At 32.2% G+C, this 20,111-nt stretch overlaps 2 protein-coding genes across 2 annotated transcripts; both read right to left on the bottom strand.

The window, feature by feature from the left end:
• Positions 1-1,668: 1,668 nt before the first annotated feature.
• Positions 1,669-2,316, bottom strand: LOC108203877 (agamous-like MADS-box protein AGL62). The gene has a single exon (XM_017373082.2). It carries the CDS (start codon positions 2,314-2,316, stop codon positions 1,669-1,671), a length of 648 nt encoding a protein of 215 aa, XP_017228571.1.
• Positions 2,317-8,009: 5,693 nt separating this feature from the next.
• LOC108203873 (agamous-like MADS-box protein AGL62) lies at positions 8,010-8,636 on the bottom strand. The gene has a single exon (XM_017373078.2). It carries the CDS (start codon positions 8,634-8,636, stop codon positions 8,010-8,012), a length of 627 nt encoding a protein of 208 aa, XP_017228567.2.
• Between the last annotated feature and the right edge of the window lie 11,475 nt (positions 8,637-20,111).

The raw sequence follows: 20,111 nt of genomic DNA, 5'->3' as shown, positions 1-20,111 counted from the left end.
CTATTTTTATCACCCTGTGTAATCACGATAGATGACTTGTTATTTAAACCTCTCTGCTTACACTACCGCTATAGAGATATAGGGTCTGAGCTTTGTTGGTGTCCATGAGATTTCTGTCTTAATTGCGGATTTCGATTGGTATGATATGTGTGCAACGAGAGTTGGCATGTATTACTTTCGTGTTGTCTGATTAGGATCAACAGTCACATGTTACTTAGTAAATTCAATTCTAGATGAATTCGATAATGAAGTTAGAATCCCATGTGTTTTCCTATTCTGAATTTGATTAGTAAATTTTAGTTATTAGTATAAAAGAAACCATCCTTGTTAATTGTCTTGGCAGTGAAAATTGATCATACATTGTTGCATAGGTGCGTATTCTTAATTCACCAGTCTCTGTGGGATCGAACTTAATATATTACTTGTGATCACGTGCGCTTGCGTGTAGATTTCACCGAACAGTTAGCCATTTACACCTATTCACCCCCCCTCTAGGTGTATTTACAAGTAGCTTATATATGGTTTTTTTGAAGATAACTATAGAAATGGTATTTTATAAAACGCTCTACAAGCAAGGTATCCATATCTTAAGTTTGCACTAATGTGCAATGCAGAGAGGGTGGGAGGAGGTTGTTGGAAAAATTAACGAGGGACTCAAATTGACTAATGTTAATTTTCTATTTCAATTATGATTTTATACAAATACAATATATACAAAGATATATATAAGATACAAATCAAGGATGTGCGAAATTTCAAATATATGCATCTATTCCTCTCAAAAGATGAGATATCTTATTTTGTTGGTTGACATATTTGGGGGCACAAACTTTGTGCATTTAAATTTCAGCAGTTTTGAGTTTCATGGTCGAAGGGTTTTAGCCATTAGATGAATTCCACGCCAAACTCAAAAAAATTAGTCTAACAGACTTATTAGTTTGACGAAATAGGACTGCACTGCTTTCTCACTCTGACTCTGGCAGGAGATAATGACATGTATTACCAATGAGATGCGGCCCACACACTGACCAAGGAACTTTTAGTAGTGAATAACCATCCTATGATTATAAGGTTGCAAAAAATATATACTTAATATGTAAAATTTACTAATTCCATTCTCAAACAGAGAACAAAGTTCTCCCCTGGTTCCGGGAAAAATAATTTAAAGCCATTTAAGATTTTCAATTATTCGACTATATACAAATCTGAACTGTTTTATCACTCGAATATTACTCTAGGGTCTATCAAGAGACCATGACCAATCTATATCCAAAAGATTGTACATAGATGGTTTTCTATGTGGCCCCGCAAAGATGAAGATTTCTACTGCCCCTCGCACATTCTTTTCTCTTCTTCTATATATAATAAAGAAATTAACATTCTGTAAAGTGACACTTATACTAAACATCAGTATATAATGAGTATAAGAACTAACAACTTTTAGCAACTAAATAAATTAAATGATAATATTATGAAACCAAAATAGAGAAAACAACGCTAAAATCTTTTATTCATCATGATATCAAGAAAGAAATGATTAAATGAGTAGCACAAACCACGACAAAAAGCTTGATAGATAGCTTGGTTTTCTTATTGTACAAACATATATAAAATGTTTTAACAAAAGACCACTTACCACAAGTTCTTATAATTCAGCTCCTTTATGCCTCACACCCCTAGTTGGGTTCCCTTATTTTGGTACACAATTGGATGTCCACATTCGTGCCCGAGATTAAATCCATTTGGTGTCATTGAAAGTCCAGTGCTGGTGCTACACCCATCTAATGCTAGTGCGTGTTCCATCATCATAAGATTCTGAGCGTGTGTTGCGATGCTTCTCTTGAGGTCCTCCATACCTGTTTTCAACATATCAAGTTGTTCAAATCGAAGATCATCAATCAGAGCCTCCCACCAGAACATTTCTTGCCGTTGCTTCTTCAATTTTATGAGCTCCTCCCCTTGTTTCTTCTGCTCTTCCGAATATATAAGCAACTCAGAGAGTTCCTTGTTGAGTAGACGAACCCTTGCACTGCGAAGAGCCTGTACAAGTTGAAGGGTGGTTGAATTCATTGGACTCGGGTTCTGAGCATTGAGGAACTTTACAAGGATTTGTTCAACATTCGGATATCCAAATGAGAAAACTTTTTTCCCAGGAGAGAAGACGATGATTGCAATCTCTACACCACATAGGGTGCTAAGCTCACTCGCTTTCTGGAATAACCCACAACGCCTCTTCGAGAATGTAACCCTGAGATTACTTTCCTTGCTCATTTTTGCCATAACAATTTTTTGGCGACCCTTGCTCTTTGTTGCCATGTTTCTCTATCCTCCTTAGTTGATACAATGAAATAGAACAGGAGATTATAAAGGGATGCTACCCCTTGGGTACCTTCACTATTGGAAAAAGCGAGGAAATATTGGTATCTGAATATTACATTCTATTAGCATTTAAAAACTTGCATTGCCAGACCATATGGTAATCTTTCAAATGGAAAAAACATAATTAATTTGTGGAATTTTCTTGTAACATTAGTATTTACTAGGGATCTTATATTCCTCTTTTTTGTGCCATGACATTCTTACCGTTGTTTTGATAATACAAGGAGAATAAATGACTTCTATTTCCAAAACAGGCCACACTTATAATTCCTTTTTGACTTATTTTTATTAAAACTAAAAAACATATGATTGGTCTACTTACTTAAAGTGGTTATATATTTGTAGGAAAAGTCAATTTGAACATCAATAAAAACTATACAAAACCCAAAATCTATCATATATTCCTAACATCAGGCACTAAACTTCATTTGTCACGATAGGTAAAGTCTTACTTTTCGAAAAAAAAAACTAAATGGTATATTTTAGTTTATTATTTTTTGCAAATCTAAAATCTATTTGAATATATTGATTAATATATTTACCGATATTATAAAAGGCATATTTCATCACCATTTATTATTATTATTTTTAATTTTGTTCAAGTACCGGAAATATTGGTCCAAAATGACACACCATAATTCTGAAATACAAACTTATATATAATTTTATTAAATTACTTTTAGTTTTAAAAATTGTTGAAATATTTAACTTACGTAAGAATATGTTATTCATCTCATGGAAATAATTTTCATTTTTTCTTCTTTTGTGTTCGGGTTTATTTTTAAAATATTATACTTAAAGGTCCATGGTAAATTTTAGTGTCACAAATACACTTATCTAACATAGTGAAAAAATTAATTTCTATAAAATGCACGATTTTATTGTTAGGGATTTTTTTTTAATACAATTAAAAATCTACATATCAAAAAATGGACTTTATTTATAAAGTTATGCTCAGAAAGTAATCTACATATATGGTAAGGCTGACAATTTCGGGTTTGGAGTCCGGTTGACAGTCGCGGGTCAAAAATTTAACCCAACCCAAACCCGACCTGAAATTTTAATGAATTAGAATAGCCAACCCGAGCTCGACCCGCACTACACGCGGGTAACCCGAACCCGACCCAAAAATTAATATTTATTAATAAATATATTTTTTAAATAATAAATAAATATTATTTTACTTCAAATAAATTAATTTTTATTAAAATAAATTTTTTAATTAAATTTAATTGATAAATATTATAAAAATAATATAAATAATATAATATAATAATATAAAAATAATATAATATAATATTTATATTATATATTAACTTCGAGTCAATTTCGGATAACCCGAATTCAACCCGAAAATGACCCGTTTTTTCTCGGTTGATTTTGGGAAAACCTGAATTCGACCTGAACCCGAAAAACTACAAGTCTAATTCGTATTTTACGAGTCGAATTCGTGTTGGGTTGTCGGGTCGGGTCCGATATTGCCACCCCATTTTATGGTGAGGTATTGGTCAAGTAACTTTTTATAACCCATAAGAGAAATTAATTAATTAGCCATCATAAAGGTTTTTTTCCTTTTTGAAAATATAGATAGTTTTTTTATATATGTAAAACAAATTAATTAGAGTGTACACATGTTATGTTCATATATCCGTAATTATTTTATTCATGGACACAATTTCCAATTATGCTAGTTCAAAAATTTATTCTATTCTTACTCATGAAAATTTGAAATGTCTCGAATCATATGGTTGTGATATGTATATTAATAATTTTTACGGATACGAGGTTATTATCATTTTTTTTTAGAAGTTAGAAGGATGGGTAAAATTACTAATGACAGGACTTTATGTGTAAAATCATGAAAACTTCTTTTAAGATAGTATCAAGGGTGTGGGCAACATAATTTATCTAATATAATAATATTATTATTTATTTGTGTTAGATATCATTAATTTTATTGCAGTTTTACATTTATTCCTATACTCTCCACTTTAGTTAGTTTTACAAGATATCTTTTACTCAGATCCATCTCATGAATATGTGCGTAAAAGGGTTTTTTGGAATGTAGTACTTCTAAAAACCTTTCTATTTTATCAAATAAAAAATGAAATGGTGAAGTAGAACATAAATGAAAACAACTTGTCTCACATAGTTTTCTCAAGATCCTCAGTTGTAAAAATCTATTGAAGTCGTTTGATGGTTTGATATGCATGAAACAAGACACTACATGATTCTTTGTGTTTTCTTGAGTTATCTACGTAGTTAAAGAATTATTTGGCAACCTGCCTTGAGTTTGCTTGAGTTTTCTATGTAGAATAAAGAATTTTGTGACAATGTGCCACTACTTTGATGATTCGTGTCATGTAGTGTAATACAATGTAAGGCAACATTGAGTTTGTGTGATGCATGATCAGAAGGCATGATATGATTTAATTTAAATTATTAAAGTTACCTATATTGAACAAGTGTAGGATACTTGTGCACAGCATTGTTCAAAAGATCCGTCAAATTACAGATTCGAATATAACCATAATAATCTCAAGAAGGAAAGCGATACTGCTTTAAACCATCGTTAATGGTTCCTTTAATCAAATCTATCACATGTAAAGAGTTTCGTTATTGTTTTTGGTATAGGAAAATCATCCCTTAAACCAAATCAAACATGTTGTAGTGTATTATTTTCTTTATGTGCGAGAGTTGCTCACCTTTCCTCACCATTACTAATTTTCACAGTTATTGTCCAGTGCTAAAGCCATCAATTTATATGATATGAGAGAAGATTTGATAACCTAATTTTTCACATAACCTTTTGCAATTTGAGATATCAAGTTGTCTAAAGGTTTGTTATGTGTGTTGTGTATGACTATCTAGGTGTGTAGGGCCTTGTTCCATGCACTAGTTTATTTTCAATTTGCACTAATGTCTTCAAATAAGTATCATTTCTACATATGAAAATTTTCTATTTTAGCTCATCTCTTCCCGGCCATTATTGATGAATGTGTAAAAGATATATGTGGCGTTGACGATTAGAGGTCTATGAGAAATATCTTCTATCTAGCATGCAAAAGGTCATTTAATATACGACTCTCTACAAAAAGAAAGTTGAGATTTGTTGTTCCGACAAATGTGAAGAGTGTCACATATGTAGTGGAAGCTACTCTAATGGGATAGTTTTAACAATATAGTAATGGCTTGGAACCACAACGAATATATAAAGTACATGTAAAAGAAATATGTAAACATAGCTTGAAACAATATAGAATGAAGGTAAGTGATTTTCTTATTAAATAGTCTGGAGGAAGAAGTAAAATCTATAAATTATGTTGTCGAGTGTTTGATAGTCGATCAAATATTCGATCTTTGAATTGCTATCAAGGTCAATAAGAAAAGTCAAAGTTGTTTTACTTCCTAAAATGGGTACACCACATGCATGAAGCTTAAAGGATGAAATTTTTAATAATGAACTGATTTTCTTTTTGTTTATTTCCCAACTACATATCAGATTAATTGCTGAAAAATAAGAATACCAAGCAATCTTCAACTCTAATTTTTCGTCAACTCATTTGAAAAAGATAAACAATCTTTTGTTATGCACTAAACCCTCATATCATTCAAACTCATTAGAAATCCCTAATTGGACTTCACCAAACACATATATAATACCCACGTTGTACTTTCAAGATAGTTAGAACAATAGGGAATTTGTAGATTGAGCAATTGAAGACTGTAATTTGTTTGGAGCGGGGAGAAGACAAGAGTTGGTCCATGAATTCGTGCCACATGATATATATGGATGAATGATCATGAGATAAATTTGATGTGATGGTTGAGGTCACACATGGAGTAAAACTGAATTCCAAAAATAAAAGTAAATAAATTTACTCAAAATATGTTAATTATCATAGCGCTTTCACCAAGGCTACAAGTATGATTAATTCAAAAAATTATATAATATTACTTAATAAGTTAGCTAGCATTATGTTCATATTACCACTATCAAAGTGTATATATATATATATATATATATATATATATATATATATATATATATATATATATATATATATATATATATATATATATATATATATATATATATATATATATATATATATATATATATATATATATATATATATATATATATATATATATATATACGGTTTTTCTAGTGTGTGCCCCGCACAAAATTTGATAGTTTTTCTATGTTTTGATTGGCTTACACTCCTTTAATAATGATAATGATGGCCCCCCTGCATTCACACCAACCACACCAATGAGAACACATCAAATTTATGAGTTTCCGTGCTTAGCATGTGCCCATGGGCACACACTAGACAAACCCATATAAATAAAGTACGAAACTTACTTCCATTGCCTTAAGTTCGTTCGCTCCATCGAACTAATTTCCACTTAAATGCACTCAATTTAAAACACTATGAAGATAATACTTTCTTTACCTAAATTTTTTTATTATAGTGGGTAGTAGCTTATATATGGTTTTTTTTGAAGATAACTATAGAAATGGTATTTTATAAAACGCTCTGCAAGCAAGGTATGCATATGTTAAGTTTGCACTAATGTGCAATGCAGAGAGGGTGGGAGGAGGTTGTTGGAAAAATTAATGAGGGACTCAAATTGACTAATGTTAGTTTTCTATTTCAATTATGATTTTATACGAACACAATATATACAAAGATATATATAGGATACAAATCAAGGATGTGCGAAATTTCAAATATATGCATCTATTCCTCTCAAAAGATGAGATATCTTATTTTGTTGGTTGACATATTTGGGGGCACCAACTTTGTGCATTTAAATTTCACCAGTTTTGAGTTTCATGGTCGAAGGGTTTTAGCCATTAGATGAATTCCATGCCAAACTCAAAAAAATTAGTCTAACAGACTTATTAGTTTGTGACGAAATAGGACTGCACTGCTTTCTCACTCTGACTCTGGCAGGAGATAATCACCTGTATTACCAACGAGATGCGGCCCACACACTGACCAAGGAACTTTCAGTAGTGAATAACCATCCTATGATTATAAGGTTGCAAAAAATATATACTTAATATGTAAAATTTACTAATTCCATTCTCAAACAGAGAACAAAGTTCTCCCCTGGTTCCGGGAAAAATAATTTAAAGCCATTTAAGATTTTCAATTATTGGACTATATACAAATGTGAACTGTTTTATCACTCGAATATTACTCTAGGGTCTATCAAGAGACCATGACCAATCTATATCCAAAAGATTGTACATAGATGGTTTTCTACGTGGCCCCACAAAGATGAAGATATAATAAAGAAATTAACATTGTTTAAAGTGACACTTATACTAAACATCAATATATAAAGAGTATAAGAACTAACAACTTTTAGCAACTGAATAAATTAAATGATAATATTATGAAACCAAAATAGAGAAAACAACATTAAAATCTTTTATTCATCATGATATCAAGAAAGAAATGATTAAATGAGTAGCACAAACCAAGACAAAAATCATGATAGATAGCTTGGTTTTCTTATTGTACAAACATATATAAAATGTTTTAACAAAAGACCACTTACGACAAGTTCTTATAATTCAGCTCCTTTATGCCTCACACCCCTAGTTGGGTTCCCTAATTTTGATACACAATTGGATGTCCACATCCGTGCCCGAGATTAAATCCATTTGGTGTCATTGAAAGTCCAGTGCTGGTGCTACACCCATCTAGTGCTAGTGCGTGTTCCATCATCACAAGATTCTGAGCGTGTGTTGCGATGCTTCTCTTGAGGTCCTCCATACCTGTTTTCAACATATCAAGTTGTTCAAATCGAAGATCATCAATCAGAGCCTCCCACCAGAACATTTCTTGTCGTTGCTTTTTCAATTTTATGAGCTCCTCCCCTTGTTTCTTCTGCTCTTCCGAATATATAAGCAACTCAGAGAGTTCCTTGTTGAGTAGACGAACCCTTGCACTGCGAAGAGCCTGTACAAGTTGAAGGTTGGTCGAATTCATTGGACTCGGGTCCCGAGCATTGAGGAACTTTTCAAGGATTTGTTCAACGTTCGGATATCCAAATGAGAAAACTTTTTTCCCAGGAGAGAAGACGATGATTGCAATCTCCACACCACATAGGGTGCTAAGCTCACTCGCTTTCTTGAATAACCCACAACGCCTCTTGGAGAATGTAACCCTGAGATTACTTTCCTTGCTCATTTTTGCCATAACAATCTTTTGGCGACCCTTGCTCTTTGTTGCCATGTTTCTCTATCCTCCTTAGTTGATACAATGAAATAGAACAGGAGATTATAAAGGGATGCTACCCCTTGGGTACCTTCACTATTGGAAAAAGCGAGGAAATATTGGTATCTGAATATTACATTCTATTAGCATTTAAGAACTTGCATTGCCAGACCATATGGTAATCTTTCAAATGGAGAAAACATAATAAATTTGTGGAATTTTATTGTAACATTAGTATTTATTAGGGATCTTATATTCCTCTTTTTTGTGCCATGACATTCTTACAGTTGTTTTGATAATACAAGGAGAATAAATGACTTCTATTTCGAAAACAGGCCACACTTATAATTCCTTTTTGGCTTATTTTTATTAAAACTAAAAAACATATGATTGGTCTACTTACTTAAAGTGGTTATATATTTGTAGGAAAAGTCAATTTGAACATCAATAAAAACTATACAAAACCCAGAATCTATCATATATTCCTAACATCAGGCACTAAACTTCATTTGTCACCATGGGTAAAGTCTTGAATATTTTTCGGAAAAAAAGCTAAATGGTATTTTTAGTTTATTATTTTTTGCAAATCTAAAATCTATTTGAATATATTGATTAATATATTTACCGATATTATAAAAGGCATATTTCATCACCATTTATTATTAATATTTTTAATTTTGTTCAAGTACTGGGAATATTGGTCCAAAATGACACACCATAATTCTGAACAACAAACTTATATATTATTTTCTTAAATTACTTTTAGTTTTAAAAATTGTTGAAATATTTAACTTACGTAAGAATATGTTATTCATCTCGTGGAAATAATTTTTATTTTTTCTTCTTTTGTGTCCGGGTTTATTTTTAAAATATTATACTAAAAGGTCCATGGTAAATTTTAGTGTCACAAATACACTTATCAAACATAGTGAAAAAATTATTTTCTATAACATGCACGATTTTATTGTTAGGGATTTTTTTGTAATACAATTAAAAATCTACATATCAAATAATGGACTTTATTTATAAAGTTATGCTCCGAAAGTAATCTACATGTATGGTAAGGCTGACAATTTCGGGTTTGGAGTCGGGTTGACAGTAGCGGGTCAAAAATTTAACCCAACCCAAACCCGACCCGAAATTTTAATGAATTAGAATACCCAATCCGAGCCCGAACCGCACTACCCGCGGGTAACCCGAACCCGACCCGAAAATTAATATTTATTAATAAATATATTTTTTAAATAATAAATAAATATTATTTTACTTCAAATAAATTAATTTTTATTAAAATATTTTTTTATTAAATTTAACGTATAAATAATATAAAAATAATATAAATAATATAAATGTATGTAATATTTATATTATATATTAATTTGGGTCAATTTCGGATAACCCGAATTCAACCCGAAAATGACCCGGTTTTTTTGGGTTGACTTTGGGTCAACCCGAATTCGACCTGAACCAGAAAAACTACAACTCGAATTCGTATTTTACGAGTCGAATTCGTGTCGGGTTGTAGGGTCTGGTCCAATATTGCCACTCCATTGTATGGTGAGGTATTGGTGAAGTAACTCTTTATAACCCATAAGAGAAATTAATTAATTAGCCATCATAAAGGTTTTTTTCCTTTTTGAAAATATAGATAGTTTTTTTATATATGTAAAAAAAATTAATTAGAGTGTGCACATGTTATGTTCATCTATTCGTAATTATTTTATTGATGGACACAATTTCCAATTGTGCTAGTTCAAAAATTTATTATATTCTTACTCATGAAAATTTGAAATGTCTCGAATCATATGGTTGTGATATGTATATTAATAATTTTTACGGATACGAGGTTATTATCATTTTTTTTTAGAAGTTAGAAGGATGGGTAAAACTACTAGTGACAGGACTTTATGTGTAAAATCATGAAAACTTCTTTTAAGATAGTATCAAGGGTGTGGGCAATATAATTTTTCTAATATAATAATATTATTATTTATTTGTGTTAGATATCATTAATTTTATTGCAGTTTTACATTTATTCCTATACTCTCCACTTTAGTTAGTTTTACAAAATCTTTTACTCAGATCCATCTCATGAATATATGCGTAAAAGGGTTTTTTGGAATGTAGTACTTCTAAAAACCTTTCTATTTTATCAAATAAAAAATGAAATAGTGAAGTAGAATATAAATGAAAACAACTTGTCTCACATAGTTTTCTCAAGATCCTCAGTTGTAAAAATCTATTGAAGTCGTTTGATGGTTTGATATGCATGAAACAAGACACTACATGATTCTTTGTGTTTTCTTGACTTATCTACGTAGTTAAAGAATTATTTGGCAACCTGTCTTGAGTTTGCTTGAGTTTTGTGACAATGTGCCACTACTTTGATGATTCGTGTCATGTAGTGTAATACAATGTAAGGCAACATTGAGTTTGTGTGATGCATGATCAGAAGGCATGATATGATTTAATTTAAATTATTAAAGTTACCTATATTGAACAAGTGTGGGATACTTGTGCATAGCATTGTTCAAAAAATCCGTCAAATTACAGATTCGAATATAACCATAATAATCTCAAGAAGGAAAGCCGTACTGCTTTAAACCATCGTTAATGGTTCCTTTAATCAAATCTATCACATGTAAAGAGTTTCGTTATTGTTTTTGGTATAGGAAAATCATCCCTTAAACCAAATCAAACATGTTGTAGTGTATTATTTTCTTTATGTGCGAGAGTTGCTCACCTTTCCTCACCATTACTAATTTTCACAGTTACTGTCCAGTGCTAAAGCCATCAATTTATATGATATGACAGAAGATTTGATAACCTAATTGTTCACATAACCTTTTACAATGTGAGATATCAAGTTGTCTAAAGGTTTGTTATGTGTGTTGTGTATGACTATCCAGGTGTGTAGGGCCTTGTTCCATGCACTAGTTTATTTTCAAGATCCACTCATGTCTTCAAATAAGTATCATTCCTACATATGAAAAATTTCTATTTTAGCACATCTCTTGCCGGCCATTATTGATAAATGTGTCAAGGTCAAGGTCAATAAGAAAAGTCAAAGTTGTTTTAGTTCCTAAAATGGGTACACCACATGCATGAAGCTTAAAGGATGAAATTTTTAATGATGAACTGATTTTCTTTTTCTTTATTTCCCAACTACATATCAGATTCATTGCTGAAAAATAAGAATACCAAGCAATCTTCAACTCTAATTTTTCGTCAACTCATTTGAAAAAGATAAACAATCTTTTATTATGCACTAAACCCTCATATCATTCAAACTCATTAGAAATCCCTAATTGGACTTCACCAAACACATATATAATACCCACGTTGTACTTTCAAGACAGTTAGAACAATGGGGAATTTGTAGATTGAGCAATTGAAGACTGCAATTTGTTTGGAGCGGGGAGAAGACAAGAGTTGGACCATGAATTCGTGCCACATGATATATATGGATGAATGATCATGAGTGAAATTTGATGTGATGGTTGAGGTCACACATGGAGTAAAACTGAATTCCAAAAATAAAAGTAAATAAATTTTACTCAAAATATGTTAATTATTATAGCGCTTTCACCAAGGCTACAAGTATGATTAATTCAAAAATTTATGTAATATTACTTAAAATAAGTTAGCTAGCACTCTGTTTATATTACCACTATCAAAGTGTATATATATATATATAAATAAAGTACGAAACTTACTTAGATTGCCTTAAGTTCGTTCGCTCTATCGAACTTTCCACTTAAATGCACTCAATTTAAAACACTATGAAGATAATACTTTCTTTACCTAAATTTTTTTATTATAATGGGTAGTAGCTTATATATGGTTTTTTTTTGAAGCAAGGTATCCATATCTTAAGTTTGCACTAATGTGCAACGCAGAGAGGGTGGGAGGAGGTTGTTGGAAAAATTATTGAGGGACTCAAATTGACTAATGTTAGTTTTCTATTTTAATTATGATTTTATACGAACACAATATATACAAAGATATATATAGGATACAAATCAAGGATGTGCGAAATTTCAAATATATGCACTTATTCCTCTCAAAAGATAAGATATCTTATTTTGTTGGTTGACATATTTGCAACTTTGTGCATTCAAATTTCACCAGTTTTGAGTTTCATGGTCGAAGGGTTTTAGACATTAGATGAATTCCATGCCAAACTCAAAAAAATAAGTGTAACAGACTTATTCGTTTGTGACGAAATAGGACTGCACTGCCCTCTCACTCTGACTCTGGAAGGATATAATCACCTGTATTACCAACGAGATGAGGCCCACACACTGACCAAGGAACTTTGAGTAATGAATAACCACCCTATGATTATAAGGTTGAAAAAAATATATACTTAATATGTAAAATTTAGTAATTCCATTCTCAAACAGAGAACAAAATTCTCCCCTGGTTCCGGGAAAATTAATTTAAAGCCATTTAAGATTTTCAATTATTCGATTATATACAAATTGAACTGTTTTATCACTCGAATATTACTCTAGGGTCTATCAAGAGACCATGACCAATCTATATCCAAAAGATTGTGCATAGATGGTTTTCTACTTGGCCCCGCAAAGATCATTGTTAAAAAAATAAGAATACCAAGCAATCTTCAACTCTAATTTCTCGTCAACTCATTTCAAAAAGATAAACAATCTTTTGTTATGCACTAAACCCTCATATCATTCAAACTCATTAGAAATTCCTAATTGGACTTCACCAAACACATATATAATACCCACGTTGCACTTTTAAGACAGTTCGAACAATAGGGAATCTGTAGATTGAGCAATTGAAGACTGCATTTTGTTTGGAGGGGGGAGAAGACAAGAGTTGGTCCATGAATTTGTGCCACATGATATATACATATGGATGAATGATCATGAGTGAAATTTGATGTGATGGTTGAGGTCACACATGGAGTAAAAATGAATTCCAAAAATAAAAGTAAATAAATTTACTCAAAATTCTTTCACCAAGGCTCAAAATAATGTAATATTATTTAAAACACTATTGCACTCAATTTAAAACACTCCATCGAACTAATTTCCACTTAAATATTGCACTCAATTTAAAACACTATGAAGATTAATACTTTCTTTACCTTAAATTTTTTATTATGGTGGGTAGTAGCTGATATATGGTTTTTATTTTAAAATAACTATAGAAATGGTATTTTATAAAAGGCTCTACAAGTAAGGTATCCATATCTTAAGCTTGCACTAATGTGCAATGTTGAGAGGGTAGGAGGAGGTTGTTGGCAAAATTAATGAGGGACTCAAATTGACTAATGTTAGTTTTCTATTGTAGTTATGATTTTATATGAACACAATATATACAAAGATATATATAGGATACTAATCAAGAATGTGCCAAATTTCAAATATATGCATCTATTCCTCTCAAAAGATGAGATATCTTATCTTGTTGGTTGACATAGTTGGGGGCACGAACTTTGTGCATTTAAATTTCACCAGTTTTGAGTTTCATGGTCGAAGGGTTTTAGCCATTAGGTGAATTCCATGCCAAACTCTAAAAAATAAGTCTAATAGGCTTATTAGTTTGTGACGAAATAGGACTAGGGATGGGAGCGGGGGCATTTCGCGGTCGGGGAGTGCTATCCCCGTCCCCGATCCCCGAATTTAATACCCATCCCCGACCTCGTCCCGAACCCCAAACGGGGATTCTTTTCCTCCCCGATATCCCCGCCTCGAACAGCCTTCTCACTCTGACTCTAGGAGGAGATAATCACATGTATTACCAACGAGATGAGGCCTACACACTAACCAAAGAATTTTTAGTACTGAATATCAACCCTATGATTATAAGGTTGCAAAAAATATATACTTAATAGTTACAATTTACTAATTCCATTCTCAAACAGAGAACAAAGTTCTCCCTGGTCCCAGAAAATATAATTTAAAGCCATCTAAGATTTTCAATTATTCGACCATATACAAATCTGAACTGTGATGGTTGAGGTCACACATGGAGTAAAAATGAAATCCAAAAATAAAAGTAAATAAATTTGCTCAAAATATTTAACTATCATAACGCTTTCACCAAGGCTGCAAGTATGATTAATTCAAAAAATAATGTAATATTACTTAAAATAAGTTAGCTAGCATACCGTTTATATTACCACTATCAAAGTATATATAAAAAATAAAAACAAGTATAAAACTTACTTAGATTGCGTTAACTTCGTTCGCTCCATCACTAAAAGAAATTTTCATTCACACAACAGTCTTGAGACAACGGTTGAAAATCTACCGGTTGTCCAAAAAAATCAAACCACGGGCTTTTCTTCTCTATGAAAAAACTGTTGTCTTGGTTTCCATCCAACAACGTGTATATTGGATTTTGCACACTATTGTGTAAGCTGTTCGATTTGACTTATTTAAACAACTGTTTTTTCACCGCATGTTTATAACTATTTTACACAAGGGTGCACGAATGTTGTATGTACAAAAATTCATTCCATCTTAAGACAACTGTTATTTTAGGAGCTGTTGTTTGTAACCCTTTTACACAAGGGTGCATGCATGTTGTATGAACAAAAATTTATTTTATCTTAAGACAACAGTTTTAGACAACTCCGTTGTCTAATTTAGACAATGGTTTGCTGAAACTGATATCTTAGACTCTATCAAACAATTGATTAGAAATACCCTTATGGAAATCAAAGTTCATAGAGAATGGTTATTAGCATTGAGATAATAGGGTTCATACAATAGTTGGGAACAATGTCGTATGAAAATCCTGTTGGGAATATGGTTAAATGATTAGCAAAAGAAGCCGTTATCTATACACTAAAGATGAAAGAAAATATTGAGTTTCACATATTACATATCCCAACCTTGTACACAAACCAAACAATAAGATGCCCCATCTGAATAAACCAAACCAATAGATAATTCCTTAAATCAACCAAAGGTCCAACCAACAACAAACTAGAGATCCTCAATCAAAATTGTAAGCCATTCGTATAAGAGACTAGCAAACGAGAAAATCAAAATTGGCAAACCAAACACTTCCAATTGGACAAGACAGATTTCAAATTACATTGTTCAACATACAAGATAGAGTTGTTTAGTAGTGAATATTACAATGAAAATGGAATTATAATCCTTGTTTAGTGCCTTTGGTAACATGCATGCTGCTTACCCTTAATTTTGCAGTCCTCGACACCTTATGCTAGTAATTCTGCCATAAACACAAAACAAGTGATTAACCTTAATTTGCATAAGTTTGATGTGGAAAATTTTATAATTTTATCATATGCAATAGATAACATATCTCCGAGCCCTGTTTCTGCAGCAAAAGCTAGCCATACTTGTATGTCCGCCGAATGATTATTTTTGCTATAATAAAATCATCATCTATTATAACAAGAGACATCAACCAGCACCATTCTCAATTAATTGAGAACTCATAGTCAACTAGATGATGATTTTATCACGGCAAAAGTAATCTCATCAAGGGGTTCACGAGATGTACATGTAGATAATATGAGCTTCACTTATAAAAAGAAAAAAGTCAGCAGTACATGGACTCAAGTTCTATAAATAATTATAGATATTACCATGATGAAAGTTGAATCCATTCTACTTCCTCTCGCATATAGCTAGTATTTTCATCATCCTTTTCATCAACATTCGGGAACACGGGCAACTGCAGCTCATTCTCAAGTTTTATTTCTACAGTTGCTTCATTGTCATCATCACAGTGGTCATAAAAGTTTTTTTCCGGGACTTTCAACACCAGAGACCAAAACTTTTCAAGAGTATCATCAATGTAGCAAACTTGCTTAACATGTTTCCCTAGCACGAAAGGATCATTTAAAAATCCTAATTTGTTCAAATTAACCAATGTATATCCCAAGTCATCAACCTTAACCCCTTTGTTCATATCTACCCAATCGCAACGAAATATAGGGACTCTAAAATTGTTATAGTCTAGCTCCCATATACTTTTTATAACTCAATAGTAGGTATGTGAAGTATATATATTGTTGCATGTCATGACATTAGTATTGTATGTATACAACATCCACTATGAAATTCAATTATTAGGTTAAATATTCGAATCGCCCATATTTAGACATTGATATTTGGATTTCATTGCGAGGCTAAATGCCTAGACAAAACTTGTGCGGCACATTTTATATTTTGATTGTGACAACATTTGAATGGTATTTGTTTTGCATGTGATATATTGATTATTATTGTGTTAAAAAAAAATGGATGTTGCAAGGCTATATTGTGGTGTGTATAATGCCAGTGATCCACAGTACAGAAGCACATGTTTGTCGTGCCTTGTTTTGGTGTAATTTTGTTGTGTACGTAGTGATTCCTTTTATTTTTTTGGGCATTAAAATTTTTATTTGTTCTGCACCTGATTTCAGTGTAGCCGCTAGTACATTTTTATAGAGCAATGTCTTGGGCGGTGGGGAACATTCTGAATAGTCCTTGGTAATTAGTGCTACTTTTAATTAGTGAAGTTTATTTTGTGTACGAAGTGATGCATTTTGTTCTAGGCATTACATTTTTGATTTTTCTGCACATGAATTCAATGTAGCCGGTAGTATAGTTTTATAGAGCAATGTCTTGCGCCGTTTTATAGATTGTTGAGGATATGGGGAATTTGATTAACAAACCGCAAGTTTGATTAGTGCTACTTTTGTCAGCGGAGTATTAGAATATGTTCTGCTCTAGATTGTTTTCATACATGCTTGAGTGGCGTGTTTCTAGTAGTATATTCAATTGTTAAGATGTGAACTGTAGTGCAACACTTACGTAGAACAAATAGGGTGCCTTGTTTGGTGTTGTAAATTTTAGAATGGTTTGATTCTTAATTTGTCTAGCAAAAAGTATGTACCATTTTAGAAAGGTATACAGAATATTAGAAAAGAAAAACAAAAACGGGTATAAGGTCAAGTTCCTCTGCATCTAATAACTAATTCTACAGCGCTCATGTTTCATAGAACTAATTATTCCTTGAATTCTGAAAGCCTGCAATAAAATTGTTGGATGTACACTTGTAATTTTTTTTACTGCTGTCTAGATACATTACAAAATCACAACAATATATCAGTGAAGTACACCTAGAATTTTCTTCTATAAAGTTCAGTGTTCACCAGTCTGGTCTCATTCTAGATATAATTAAACATATTTTATCTTGTTTTCGTTGAAACTTTCATTTTCTTTTCATAAGTCTGGGTGCTCTATTAATATGCATAGGAAAAAAATCTTCTACAGGCGAAGCTTATCCCTCATGTTCCAGATGCACATGATGAGATTATCCTTTGGACTCTCGTTGAGGACTTTGGTGACGGTTACACAGCAATGAGGATGATGATAACACCCTCCTGAATATGGATGGATTACAAAGACAGAAGTATTCATGATTGTACTAGCATTGGCTTGTGGGAGTGGTTGCATGTTGAAAATCAATATATGGATGTAGTACGTACTTGATATTTAGATTAGATGGATGTATAGTAGTTGATCGATATGGATTTGATGGATGTGTAGTAGGTGAGATTGGAATTTGATGGATGTATAGAGTACAATTGGTTTATATATGCATTAATAAGATTTAGTTGTTGATTTGGTTGTTTTCTTGGTTTTACGTATAAAAATGATGTTAATTCAATCTTATTACATCAATTAATGAGTAAAGAAATAATGTTAATCAAATGTTATAACATCAGTTTCTTTAAAGTTAAATTGATGTTAAAGGCTACAGACATCAGTTATTAAGTGATGTAAGCAAAAAAAATTCAAACGTTGTCTTTGTGGGCCATGTTAAAGATACTAAGTTTTAACATCAGTTATTAACTGATGTAAATGAATACAAGAGACATCATCCAAGCTTACTGAACTGATGTTAAAGAGTATAATATACATCATTTAGAGTTCAGAACTGATGTTAAATCCAACAATAGACATCAGTTTTTAACTGATGCTAAAGACATGTACCTTTAACAGCGCCCACAGTAACATCAGTTGCAATTCTATGGGACATCAGTTTTTAACTGATGTGTATTAACATATTTCTAGTAGTGATATATTTATTTAACAATATGCATTTCATTAAATGTTTTCTCTTCTTGGTAATTATGTCTGTAATTGAAGGTGTGCAGATTTAGTATGAAATAGTAGTAGTGTTATGGTGGAGTTTGAGGTTGTGCATAACAAGCCAAACATTTAATATATTATACGGCATGTATGAATGTTAGTGGGGCTTTTGTTGGTATTGAATTTTGTCCTAATGTGTTAGCTCATTGTAAATTTTTGTTTTTTTAGTAATGCATTCTCTAGTTATTGAGAACTATTATGTCACACGAGGGAATTTATTGTGATGTATTGCTGAATGTTTCGAATTGTTGCAGGACGACGACGGAGCAACCGACTAATAGAAAGCCCTTGGGTGTTTAATTGGAAGAAAAAAGAACCAGTGTTTGTAGACTTGGAGGACGAGGAGAAGAGAAAAAGTAGTACTAATCTTGCTTTAGATAAGCTGTGTCAGAAAGAAGCAAGGAACAATCTGAGCAGGACATTTGCAACGTTTATAGGATGTCTTCCTGCGGGGTCCTTGAACTACATTACCATCAGCATCGTACAACTTATTAGGCAATGGGGAAGCACCATGACTACATATTAAATACTTGGCATACAGATTGCCACCGTAAGATTTACAGACATCAAACCGCAAATAAGCCCATAATCCCTGTAAGATTTAAAAGCGTCCTCCAATGTAATAAAGTGTTGATTTAGCTGAGGTTTCTTAAACTCCTCGCATATAGGAGTCCAGTACTTCACACCATCGTGTGCAACATAACATGTAGCCTGTGAATTTTCACATTTTCGATGGGTTCTTCTGCATCTTTATTCGGACTACAACTCTTCGAAGTTTTGGATACTAAGGATCCTACATCATTTTCTGAATTTTTAGAGTCGGAAGAATCGATGTGTGGCACCTCTGAAACTACAATATTAACACATAAAGGCATTAGCTTTACAGGCAATACATTTCATCCAAACATGAATCCAAACATATAAGCTACAACCTGAACACATGCACATCATTTACAAACGTGAAGGATTTACCAATAACGATAAGAAGAACTCTTGACAACAATAAAGGACATCATATGTACATATTAAACAACTTATACACATCGAGACTCTCCCGGACGATCTTCGACGTTCGCCATCTGACAACCCCGAACTGGAAGAGAACAAATTGTGCAACGGATTAGTACATTGACCTTGCGTCGATCTACTATGTAGGATAACAGACCGGGCTGCAGCGTAGGATGAAACAAGAAAGCAGATATACAGACATCAAGATACATGCTATTAATCAGAAATTAATTGCCTACATTCAAGCAATGTTGTAACTGCCAAAAACAAGTTAATACATACTCTACGTATTGTACGGTATATATGGACTGGTAAGCAGTGATTAAAT

The sequence above is a fragment of the Daucus carota genome, chromosome 8 (assembly GCF_001625215.2).
Source record: "Daucus carota subsp. sativus chromosome 8, DH1 v3.0, whole genome shotgun sequence".
Lineage (NCBI taxonomy): Eukaryota > Viridiplantae > Streptophyta > Magnoliopsida > Apiales > Apiaceae > Daucus > Daucus carota.
This window is presented reverse-complemented; position numbering and strand designations above follow the sequence as displayed.

What these genes read in the sequence shown, in the direction of transcription:
- LOC108203877 (XM_017373082.2), bottom strand. Translation starts at nt 2,316, where the DNA reads ATGGCAACAAAGAGCAAGGGTCGCCAAAAAATTGTTATGGCAAAAATG.
- LOC108203873 (XM_017373078.2), bottom strand. Translation starts at nt 8,636, where the DNA reads ATGGCAACAAAGAGCAAGGGTCGCCAAAAGATTGTTATGGCAAAAATG.